This window comes from Choloepus didactylus, chromosome 10 (assembly GCF_015220235.1).
Source record: "Choloepus didactylus isolate mChoDid1 chromosome 10, mChoDid1.pri, whole genome shotgun sequence".
NCBI classification, from domain to species: Eukaryota; Metazoa; Chordata; class Mammalia; order Pilosa; family Megalonychidae; genus Choloepus; species Choloepus didactylus.
The window spans coordinates 123,164,177-123,176,964 of record NC_051316.1 but is presented as its reverse complement, the minus strand read 5'-3'; the positions used below and the strand labels follow the sequence as shown (position 1 = coordinate 123,176,964).

The 12,788-nt window shown below is 44.6% G+C and overlaps 2 protein-coding genes across 2 annotated transcripts in view; both read right to left on the bottom strand.

The window, feature by feature from the left end:
- The window catches only part of GRIN3A (glutamate ionotropic receptor NMDA type subunit 3A), a 173,624-nt gene that overhangs the window by 20,700 nt on the left and 140,136 nt on the right, over positions 1 to 12,788 (bottom strand). The gene's annotated exons all lie outside the window — the stretch shown is intronic.
- PPP3R2 (protein phosphatase 3 regulatory subunit B, beta) lies at positions 3,751 to 4,263 on the bottom strand. The gene has a single exon (XM_037798456.1). It carries the CDS (start codon positions 4,261 to 4,263, stop codon positions 3,751 to 3,753), a length of 513 nt encoding a protein of 170 aa, XP_037654384.1.

Genomic DNA, 12,788 nt, shown 5'->3' with positions numbered 1-12,788 from the left:
CTTCTGTCTGTGAATTCCTTTATACAGCTTCAATGATCCAATTAACACCCACCCTGAATGGGTGGGGTAACACCTCCATGGAAATTATCCAATCAAACATTTCACTCACAGTTGATTGAGTCACATCTCCATGGAAACAGTCAAAGGCTTCCAATCTAATCAACACTGATACATCTGCCTCCACAAGATTGCATTACAGAATACGGCTTTTTCTGGGGGACATAATATATACAAACCAGCACACAGTCCTTCCAGGCTTGGGCATCTACCTTTTAGGCTTGGAACTGGTACTTAATTTGCTACATTAGCTCTATTGTGGAGTCTATTGAAAATTTTAATCTATTATTAAAACAACTTAAAAACTCTGAAAAATATTTTTTAAAAATTAAAATTGAGGTGATTACCCACAATCCTTTTACTGTAAAGACAATGACTTTCAATTCTCCATTTCCTCTTCTGAACTATGATCGCGTGCATATATATTTTCCAGACTTGTAATCACAGGATCTAATGATCACACATAATGTTTTTTTAAAAAACTGAATATTATTGTAAAAATTTCTGGGTTTATGTAGTCATTTCATCTGTTAATTTTAATGACTATATACTATCACCGATTTTTAAAATAATAGTTGACTTTACTACTCCCAAACTGTCAGGTGTTTGTTTTTAATAGGATTTAATTTTATTATATATGTTATACATATTGGTGCAATAAAAAATCTTTTGTGTACAGTGTTTTTAAAGCTAATTTTTGATTCTTTCCTTGAGATATATATATTGCAATTGGGTGATGGGTCAGAGGATATAACCATTTTTATGACTCTTGATGTATTTTCACGGCCCTCAAAAAGGCAGAAGCCATTCCCAATGCCATCCAAGAAGCCCACCAAATAGGATGCTCACATCCTTGCAAACTTCATTTTCATGATAAATTCTTTTTCCCAGTTTACATATTGTGATTTGAATTTATTCAACTAGTGAGGCTAAATATTTTTCCATGTTCTTTTTTTCTATCTCCTTTTGTGCAAACCACATACTTATATTTTTTGGCTAAATATGCATTTCAGACTTGGTGGAGCTTTTTTATTGAAAAGCTTTCCTAACATGTTATAAATGTCCATTTTAAATTTTCCTATTATCATTGGTCAGATTTTATTATATAGATATTTGAAATTCTATATGGCTGTAACTTGTAATCTAACCTGTCTCAAACCCTTGGTCATGATTTAAAACTTCTCACAGATCAGTGTGCACATTGCAGAGTATACAAATAATGTCTCCCCTTAAGAGGCCGTCTCAGCTAGTATCGTGTGAGCTCGCTTTCCTTGTGGAGTGTTGTAAAGTTTCCTCCACAAACAGGTTGGGCTAGAATGAGAGATTCTCTTTAAAAGTTTCTCCAGGTCTAAAGTAAAAAAGTCCGTTGTCCCTGCAAATGAGGGGGTAGGGTCTACGTTGATATCGTTTCTATGGTTTCCTCTCCAGGCAGGGACTACAAAAAGGTCTGACTAGTTTTGGATGGGCATGGCTAAGTGCTAACTGAGGAGCCCCAAGGACCCAGTGAGCTTCTTGTCTCCTTTACATATCGATCTTGTAGAAAGGGAAACAGAGGGACGGTAATCAGTGGAATGAACCCATGGTATTCTAAGCACTTCACATATTTTATCTTTTGGAATCCACTGAACAATCCTGTGATATAGGAATGATCATTTTTATTAAGAGGAAAGACACAGAGAGGTTAAGTCAGTTGCTCATGATCACACAGCAAATAAGAAATGGAGCTGTGATAAAAACCCACTGGTGACCGAATCCAAACCCAGGTGTTTGTTTGTGAACGACAATATCCTGCAATGGGATTTTACCTCCTATCACTACAGGGTTGAGGGTGTTTACTAATTATTAATACAGTTTACAGAAATGCACAGGAACTAAAGAGCCAGGGATTCCTATTCTTTATGGTTCCTAAGTAATCACTGTATAAAAAGTGACAGGGTGCCTTGCTACAGGGCCACCCTGTCAGGGAAGAAATTTGTGCCTTTGTTTTTCCTTTTTTCTTTTTTAAAAATCAAGACTAGCAGACAGCTTCTTCAAAGCATGAGGATAATAAATCTCCATGAAACAGATCTTTCTTGTCCTGTGAAAAGTCACCTGAGTGGTTTCCCTTGATGTAAGTAAGTGCAGGGCAGGTAGGGTTCATTGTCCCAGTGTTTTCAGAGCTTTAAGCATTGCCTGGGGGCGCCCGGGGGTTTGGTCCAATGTGAGAAAGGGGGTTCGTGTGAAGGGACAGACGCTGGGGCCAGTCCTGGCTCATCTCTCCTGAGGCCAGCTTATGCCCTGAGAAGTGACAGAACATGGGGCCTCAGAAAGCTGGTATTCTTGGGGTGCACTTACTGGAAAACTGGTTCTCCCCAAACAAAACCAAAAAGGACCCTGAACTGTAGGTTTTGCTGTTTTCTGTGATGGAATAATACTCCCACACATGGCTGGTTTCAAGCTATGAGCATGACATTACTGAACACAGAATTGGGGAGACAGGCACCCATTTTGGCTCTCACCCAGTTTGACAGGCCTGGCACACGGCTGGGTTCAGGTCTCCGAGGGAGTGAGGAACTCTGGGCTGTACGTTGTATTAGGGAAAAAGCTTCCTGGGATGAGCGATCTCTAGGCTTTCCTGCTAGCCCCAGATATGATTTGCACAATTAGCTTGGGTAGTGCAGACAGCATTCACCTGCGGGTAGAGACAGGCTTGCTTGTCTCTGCATCTCTGAGCACTTTGGCCTCCTGGGGAGTACCCATTGCAGCCTGAGTCTTTGCAACCTGTCCCTGTGGGAAGACTGACTCTCAATGTCTCCCACTCCCTCCTTCCTGGGGTGAGATTTGGTGTTGGAGATAAGAGGGCTTTCCTGGAAGCTTCCTTTCCTGCTTGGGGGGATGGAAACCGTCTTAACTGAATTCAGTACTGGTATTAAGGCAGCCAACCCTGACAACCCACGACTGTTGAGGCTGACACTTGGGTGGGACACTTGGGTTGGACACTTGGTCCGGCTTTAGCATCTCTTACAAGCACTCGGAAGCCAGTTCCCACTCAGGAGCTGGTGCAATGAGACGGGAGGAGCTGAGACCCCTGAAGTGGGCAAGGCTTTCCGGATGCATTGTGGAGACAGGGCTGGGAAAGGGAAAGATGGGTTACTACTGCCTGGAGAAAGGTGATTAAAAAGTGCTCAACAAATAGAAAATATATTTGCCCCTGGAAATACGGCAATAGGCATAAATAAACTTACACATGATTGTGTCGTAGGCAAACAACAGGAAGTTAATACTTTATCGATCTGTCAAGAGACATCTAAACACCACAACCCAGCACCCGACTTAAATTGTACAATTTTCTCCCATATATAAAACTGAGAAATGAAAGCAAAGATGTGTATTTTCATGTTTTTGAAACTTTAACGTCCTTGACTCTTTATGGTTTGGTCTCTGAATGAAAACAAAGAAAAAGACATCTAGGAAAGTCATTTCCTTTTGTTTTCCCACCATGCTCCTTCCACCGGGCCCTCTCCCACACTGACGTGTGGCCCTCAGTCGTGGAGAGACGAAGGATTCCTTAACACTGAGTCAGTCACAAAGGGAAATACTTCCAAGTAAATCAGAGAGAGGGTAGTTGCTGGACATCTTGAGCAGATCTTGAAAGAGAGAGAGAGAAGAAAGCGAATGTGGTTGTCGGTGGTGCTCTTAGGAAAAAAAAAAAGATCACACCATTACCACCAACTTCTTGTGCATCTCCAGGTTTCCCACCACGGCACAGAACTCCTCGAAGGATATCTTCCCGTCGCCATCCCTGTCCAGGATGATGATGGTCTTGTCGACGAGCTGCTGCAAGGGCCCGTCCTTGAGGTTGCCGCCCACCATCATCTTCAGCACCTGGAAGAGCTCCCCGTTGGAAATGTAGCCGTCTTTATCCATGTCGTAGATCCTGAAGGCAAACCTCAGCTTCTGCTCCTCGTCTCCCTTGACGCTGAACTGGGAGGCGCCCACGATGAACTCCCTGAAGTCCACCTCCCCGTTCCCGTCCGTGTCGAAGACGTCGACGACCCTCCGCACCAGCGGGTTCTGCTGCAGCCCGGGCAGCGACAGGAACTCCTCCACGCTCAGCGAGCCCGAGTGGTCCAGGTCCAGCTTCCTGAACCTCCTCCCCAGCCTTCTGATTTCCTCTTGGTCGAAGTGGGAGCACATCTCCGTGGGGTAACTGGCCTCGTTTCCCATCGTGGACGGGACGCGCAGGCGGCGGGGAGGCAGGAGGGGCGGCGGGGCGCGAGGCGGGGAGGTGGGTGGGGGGAGAGGGCAGGCGGGCGGGAACTGGTGGAGGGGGTAGGAGACGGGAGAGAGGAGGAGGGAGACGGGGCAGAGGGGCAGGGAGAGGGCAAGGCTGGGGGGAAGAGGGGGAGAGGGGTTAGGTGCCTTGGAGAGGAGGGGGCAGAGAAAAGGGATTATAATAGAAAGCTACAAGGCACCTATCCCCTAGGATTGGGAGAGGGCAGGAAAGCCTTGTAGCTTTCCATTATAATCTCTTTTGCTCTTGCAATTATTTTACCTCCTCACTTCTCTCTTTTCTTTTCCTTAGCAAGTAAACCCCAAGGGGACAGGGGCTGCCTCTGTCTTATTCACTGCACCACCCCCAGCCCCATGCCTGCCTACAGAACTTGCTTAATAAATATTGTTGCATGACTGAATGAATTGCAATCAAGGGCTCCTTATGCTGACTTTAAAGGCCAAGCTTTCAGATTAAATCAGATGATGCATCAAAGCTTTGCTAGTATATATGTATTCCCCAATGATTGTCTGAGGGGACGCCAGGAAGGACCTCCTTCTGGTACAGGGAACACAGGCCTTTACCCAGACATGGGGTTTAGGAGCTTTAGAGGAGGCGGCCCAGATATCACAGGATTCCTTACTTAGATCGCCCCAGGCACTCATGTAATCCTGAAGAATACACACACTGCAGAGCATCGTCATCTTTCCTGAGGACGCAGGTCCTGAGAACACAGCCTCCGTCGGTCGCCCTGTTACTGCGCATCTGTCACTTCATGCTCGATCCATGGATCTGTGTCTGTTGGACGGGTGCCTGCTGGCAGCTCTGCAGGAACACTGGGGAGCAGCTGCTCTGTGCCCACAGACGTCTCTGCAGTTGTTGAGAGTGACAGTGGCCCTAGGCGATCTCCCTTTTCCTCCACTTTGCTTCAACTGGGTTTGCTCTTTTTTGTTGAAGATTAACCTCACACACCCTCTCAGATTCCTTCTTCCTTTGGGAGCACGTCAATTACTCCAAAGTGTAGAGAGTAAATCTGGTTTAAGAGCAATACAATTCAAAGGGACTTGGGGGAACCCCCCGCCACTAAATTAAACTGAAGGAGGCACACGCTTCCTCACTTTTAAAAATGTTGGCAGATTCTCTGTACTTTGGTTGGGTCGAAAGAGGTCTAACAGTAGCCATTATAATCACACATTACGTATTACGTATGGCCATTTCTATTTTCCTCTCTATGCAAATGAGAATGCACTGATTTGTTTTTCGCCAAAGCTGATCATGGATATAACACAAAAGAAACACCTTTCCCCAACCAGAATGTGCTATTAAACAGGAAACATGTTTTCCCTTACTCATCTGTTTGTTTCCCAGTTACTCAGAGAAATGAACAGGGTATAGTTTGGGTGTAAACCCTTTGAATTTGCAAAGAATTTGAATTTAAGGTATCACCTTATAATGAATTGCAAGATGCCTGAAATCTGTGCCTGTCTCCCATTGCCACCAGCACTCTGGTCTGTCTTTGCTGCAGCACAAAGGCTGTTCTAGAGTCTAATCACTCACTTTTCCCCCTTTGCTTCAACTGGATTTGTTGCACCCTGGGGGTGAGTTCTGGGAAGTCAGATGCTGCAGAGGCAGCCTGCTGCCCTCTAGGCATTCGGGTGGCTTGGGTTCTCTGGAATTGCACTATTGGCCCCACCTTCTGTCTTCAACCATGGTTTATGTGGTGGATGGAACTGTGCATCAAAGTTTGGACTCTTGAAGATGCTACTTCAGTGAAGATGTGGCCAACTGAATCAGTTTAGGCTTTATTCTGGATTATTGGAGTCCTTTAAAAGCAGAATGAACTTCAGACATAGAACACAAGCCACAGAGAACAACTAGAAGCTGGAAGTCAACAGAACCCAGAAAAGAAAGGAGAAGATGTCACCATGTGCATTTATCATGTGTCAGAAAAGCCAAGGAACCACAGAGATGGCTGGACAGCCAGAGGATACCAACCCTGGGGGGGAGCAAGCCTTCCAGCCTTTGAAACCATGAGCCAATAAATTCCTGCTGTGTTAAGTCGACTCATTGTATGGTATTTGTTTTAGCAGCTGGGAAACTAAGACAATGTGGTACAGATTCTTGCCTAGAACTAACAGAATTCACCTTGAAGAAATTTAGCAAAAGAGGCAATTTGTTGGAAGACTCTCACATTATTGAAAGAATTGCTGAATGACCCAGTCTTAGGAAGGGTAAAGATCCAGTTGCATTCCAGGAACACTTGGAACCAAGGACTCCAGACTGGCTACATAATTTGCAGGGACCAGGACAAAATGAAAATACTGGGCCCTGTTTGAAAATCATTAAGAATTTCAAAACAGTGACTACAGCACATTAAACCAAGCACAGGGCCCTATGTGACACCTGTGAAGAAAGCCTTGCAAAGTCTTGCCCCCCACAGACCTCTCTCTAGCTCTCATCTCTGCTTCTCTTGGCTTCACTCTCTCCCATGATACAGCAGCTTTCTGCACATGGCAGAGGACTGACCATGGACAGATTCCAGGTTGACATCTTGGGAGTCTCTTATCATCAGAAAAGACTGACTTCTCTCTGTTCTAGTTTTAGGTTCACAAATCCCAGGAACAAGATCTGATTGGTCTTTCTCGGTTGAGGCTCTCACCACTGACACAACAACCAAAGCCTAAAAAAAAGGCAACTTCTATGTGAAACCTACAGCTGAGCTGGGGGGTGGGGAGGGGGTGGTAGGAAGAGCAGGTCCCAAAAGAAGCACTTGCTCTTCCTTATAAGAAGGGGCAATGGATGACATGAGAGCCACCTGCCTAGAGAGGTGCAAGAATTTAGTCTGATGAGCTCCCCTCCATTTGGCCAAAGGGGCGAGCCACAGAAATTGCCCTGGAGAAAGGCCTCCGCTAGCCCATGCATTTCTGCTAGGTTTGTCCTCTTATTTACCAAAAATCCCTTCACCTTTGTGTAGCCAGAATGTGTATCTCAGTTGCAGGCACTATACTTTTATAAACTGTAGGTTGCAACGCATTAGTTGGTTGTAAAATTAGTTTAGTGGTTTGCAGCCAACACTAGAAAAATAGAATAGAATGGAATAGAAAGTTTCAGCAGTAAGGGGAAGTACTGTATTAGTTCATGAAATTTTTGTTTTAGTTATATTGCTGTATAATGATGTAACTACTCAAGTATATACATGATAAAAGAGCACCAAGTTGTTCTGGGTTTTCAGTATGGCGTATTCTCCTTGCTATGGAATGACAGAGCTACAACTCTAGAACTCAAACTATAGAACTCAGTGTTTGGACATCTTGTGTTGTATCCGCTCGTACCATGAAAATAACTGCAAGGCAAACATTTTCATCCTATTTGATTGTCTCTGAGATCAGTACATGAGGGATAAAGTAGACGAATCTTGAAACAATAATCTATAGCATTACTGTCTGCTAGAAATATTAGTCATATGTGAAATTTTTAATTTTCTAGAAGCCCTATAAAAAAAGCAAAAAAAGATGCAGGTGAAACTAATGGGGGTAATAATATACATTTTATTCAGTCCAATATGGTAAGTGATTGTCATTATTGCTATTATTATTTATCCTACCAGTGGAGACGAAGTCCTAAAGGAGAAATAGCTGGCAGCCCAGGGCACTTAGATGTATCCGTGTCCATTTAGCAAACGCTGGCAGGCCGTTTTCAATATGCCACGCACTGCTCTAAGCACTTTCACAGCACTGACACTGGCTCTTCCAGCTCAGCGCTCTTAGGGAGTGACGATGGATTTTCCATCACAGACATGAGGAACGCAGTAACTGGCCACTGTGGGCACATGTCCAAGTCCTAACCCCAGTCCCTAAGAATGGGACCTTATTTGGAAATAGGTTTCTCAAGATGTGATTAGGTAAGATGAGGCCATCCTGGATTAGGGGTGGCCCTGGTCCAATATGAGTGCTGTCCTTGTAAGAAGGGTGGAATTGGACCCAGACAGAGGTGCACGGAGAGGAGAACACCACGTGAAGACAAGGCGGTGACTGGAGGGCTGCTGCCGCAAGCCAAGGAGTGCCGGGCACGAGCAGAATCGAGGAGAGAGACACAAACCAGATTCTCCCGCTGAGCCCTTAAGAAGGAACCAACCCTGCTGACAGCTTGATGTCGGACTGTTGGCCCCTGGACCTGTGAGACAAGACATTTCTGTCCTTAAAGCCACCAGGTTTGTGGCTCTTTTTTAGGACAGATCCAGCACACAAAGGTGCCATCCGGACTGGCCTGCCAAGGCCGTCTTGTCGGGGAACACACTGGCTTTCTCCCGAGTAATGCCTTGATGGTCCTCATTCAGATGAAAGGAACCCAGGTGTGGAAAGTCTTAGGAAGGTGGATTCCTCCAGGTGAGTGTGTTATTAGGAGGGAGCAAGTGGGGTGGAGGGAGCAAGTGGGGTGGAGGGAGCACAGGAGGTAAATAGGGGGTTTCCAACCTGGCTCTGCCTGGCGTTAGCTGTGAGCCTTGAGAGACCATTACCCTCCCTGCCTCCAGATCCTTACCTGCAAAGTGTGGTAATAATTAGACTTGCCCTGCTTGCTGCACTTGGTCACTGAGCTGACGGGTACAGAAATGCTATCTAGGAGGAGAAATCTCATAGCAGTTAACTAATTAATGGTCCAACAGACAGTACTGGGAAGGTGGTTCCATCTCATTGTGGTGTAGCGGATGTAGCCTTACATTCGATCTGGAGTTTCAGTCAATGAGGCCGAGTTCCTCATTGTTCTACATTTCACAAACTCTGTAGTTCAGCATTATTACGGGACTCAGTGCCATTGTTTTGGTTTCCTCTGACCATTATTCTTAGTCACTTCCATGGAAAAATGCTATTTGTTACTGTTTCTGTTGGCCTTTACTTTGGGTGTTTATCACCTTGGCGGGGTCTGGGGTATTGGACATTCGCTGCAGTAGGTAAATTAGAAGAGCTGACATGTTTTGGAAGAAATCAGGGGCCTGGTGGCTCTTCTATTTCAGCAAAATTTTTTTTTTTTTTTTTTTTTTTCTTCTCTCTCAAGGATTTCCAGGTAAAGAACTCTAAGGAGGTCCTGGGTCAAAATAACTGACATTGGGAAAATAAAACCGACAGAAATAGAAATGGTGAAAAACCAGAGATTCACATAAAGCCGTCCTCTTCCAGGCAAGTCAGGGAAATGGGTTTCTGAGCAGCACCGGACGGCCGTTCTGGAAGCTTTACAGGAGGCTCTGGACCTGTAGCCGGAACCTCTTGTCACCAGGTTTACCACCCACCTGTATGGAGGTTAGCTACGGCATAGACTGTGGAATCACCCGGCCCTGAGTTTACAACCTCTCCTGAGCATCACATTTCTCATGTGCAAGGCAGGGATATTGTAATGATGTCATGGAGTTATTGTAGGTGTGAGAAAACACACACAAGCATCTAGAATGGCCCCAGCACACAGTAAATGCTCCGTATGTCTTGGTACCCTGTGTCCTTCTTTTTCCGTTTCCTACTCCTTTATTCTCTCTCTCCAGAGCAGAAATTTCACTCCGGCTAAATGCGTTTTATCTTCTTTAGATGTGACAAACCTTGTTTCAAGTTTAAATCCATTTAGCAAATCTATATTGAGCACCAGCTGTGTGCTGCTAGGTAACGGAACTTCCCGTGGGCAAAGGGACATGATGTCTGGAGAAATCAACAGTTTAGGAAGCAGTATGGTTTCCGAAACTAGCCCCATTTGGTCAGCCTTTTATGTTTCTCAGGTATATTCCATACACTTGGCTTTCTTTTGTAGTTCTGGGATGGTGTTTAATAGGAGCTCTGGAGTGGATGGTTTCGATTCATAGTTTTGTTATTTAGCAACTTGGGTAGAGTTACTTATCTGAGTCTCTGTTTCCTTATCTGTCAAACAAGGATGGTTGTTGCCTCATAGCATTGTTCCCAGGATTAAATGAGAACTTGGCTTAATGCCTAGCATGGAGTAGTTCAGAAGGGGTAGAGGTCATAAATATTGCCTGCTTTAGGCTTGTCTGCTAAGTTCTGGTAGAATGTTTCCACACATAGATACACACAACTCTTCACTGGTTTCCTCAATGAATATTTATTTGAGCATCAACCATGTGAGAATAATATAATAGTGGCCTAAAGCAGGTGCTTTCCCTGCTGTCCCTGTCTTCATGGAGCATATAGTCTTGTAAGGAACACAGACATTAACTGAATTATCTTCCCACAGATGCAAAGGGGCACTTCTGGTGAGTGGTAACAAGAGGTAAGTGGTGACAGGAGAGATTGCACAATAGGAATCTGACCTACTTAGGCCAGTGAAGGCTTAATCTGCAAAGTGATGATTGAGCTGAAACCTCTGTGAGGAGAAGCTGTCTGGGAGTTTGGGCAGGGATGAGCATTTGGGTGGAAGGAACTTCATGTGCAAAGGCACTGGGGCAGAAGGTGCCTATCAAGTAGGAGGAATTTAAAGAAGACTGGGGTGGCTGGAGCAGGGAGAGCAAAGGAGAGCATGCATTAGATGAAGTGGTGAGATGGTTTGCCCATGCCGCAGACACTGAAGAAAGGGCATCATTTATTCAATCGTATCTTACAGTGCATCACTTATTCAATCATGTATCAGCCTATAAAGCATTGGAACATTCAGAGATGGCCCCCACTCAGACAGCTTACTGACTCCTGTGCAAGTTGAGACATCAGAGTTATAATCAATTACAGTACCAGGATGGAAAATGAAAGGTTTCATCAGACAGGCAAAGGCAACAAGCTATAAGAAGTCAGCAAATTGAGAAATTACGTTTTGCCAAGCACAAATAGAGGAAAACTTTTTTTTTTTTGCAAGATGAGGGGGGCAGGTACCATAATCATAGAAGAGGGGAGGAGTAGGTTTGGATATCTGCAAGAGTTAATGTGGTTGACGTACCTGAGCAAAGTATCAGAAAGTGATGGAAGGAGATGTGGAAAGAGATCAAGGAGGATTTTGAATGTTTTGGCTAAGACATTCTTTTTCTATTTGGTAGGGAAAGCACAGGTTTTAATCAACAGATTGAAGTAATTAGAATGATATTCTAGAAATATTAATCTGGCATGGATTGAACAGGGAAAGAGAGAACAGCTAGGAAACAAAGACAACTATGTGTGCTTGTCCGGAAAATGAGGGCCTGGGCTAGGATATTGCTGTTGGATATTGTTGTTGGATATTAAGATAGAGGGAGGAGGCAAATGCAAGGCTCCAAATGCGATTGCGCTGCCTTTCCCCACCAGCCAGTCCTGGGCTTAGATGTTGCAAGAAGCCAACCAGAATGCATAATGAGAGGTGTACTGTAAGGGCTCCAGGGGGCCCCGATATGCTGCTTTCTCATCCCATACTTCCTGAAATCCCATCAACTCCCTGTAGTCGAATGGGGAATAAATGTCTTTAGAAGCCTTGGAGACACCAGAGGAGCTATTGGGGTCTTTTGTCCAATTCTTAGACTTGGGTAGGTTAATGCTGTTTGATGGCTTTTCTGAGACTGTGCAGCACTTCACATCACAGCCACTAGATGGCAACCCTCACACATTTCCAGGTTTGCTCCGAGCTCTTCAAGAAGGAATCTTCAGAGCCGGGAGGCAACTCTCACAATCACATTCCCTGAGATTCCCCCACAGATTGCGAGGCATGGAGTCGGTAAAAAATGGAAGGAAGACTGCCTCTCACAATAGTCCTCATCAGTATGAGCACAGTTCACACCCTCCAGTTGCATAGTAAATAGCACTTTCATAAATATTCATAAACCCCTTGAATTTAACCAGGGCAAAATCAAGAACTATTAGCAGTACGTGGCCTTGGGTAGAATTTATTCTCAAGCATATCCGGCATATAAAAGAGGAGATCCTCATTCCATGAGCTCTGTTTACTTGGCCATTTGCAAGGGTGAAGGATTCACTTGCTGGAAGTCATTTTCCTTGTGTCAGAATTTAAACTTCTGCCATTATATGGCCAGGGAGCTTTATAACTGTAACAAGACTGGAGAATGGTAGGTCTGCAGCCTGCCCACCCAGCAGCCTGACTTTGAAACACCACTGAGCACATTTGAGACAAAACAGTTACTGTCATTTCTTCAAAGATCTGTTGTAAGTGCAGCCTGAAGGATAAACCATCTTTGTGTTTTTTCACTCAAACCCAGAAGCTGAGTTGAAAGAAAGGAATAGAACAAAACTAGAAAGGCACTTTGTAACATAGAAAATTCCAGAACCATGAATTTCTCAAGTTCCCCAGTAAAATAAGTCTGCGTTCCTTATAGATGTAAGCAATAAATTAAAAAAAAAGTTTATGTCGGTGTTTATAAGATGCTTATTATAGCTTCTGCTTTTGTGGAGACGGGTCCAAGAGGGAGGGTGCACCAATTGCAATTGCTTGCATGTGCTTGTTATTCGCCAAATACTTTTTCTGCTGTGTGCCTAGCTCTATACTCAGGGAGGAGGAAGGGAACATCCCCATA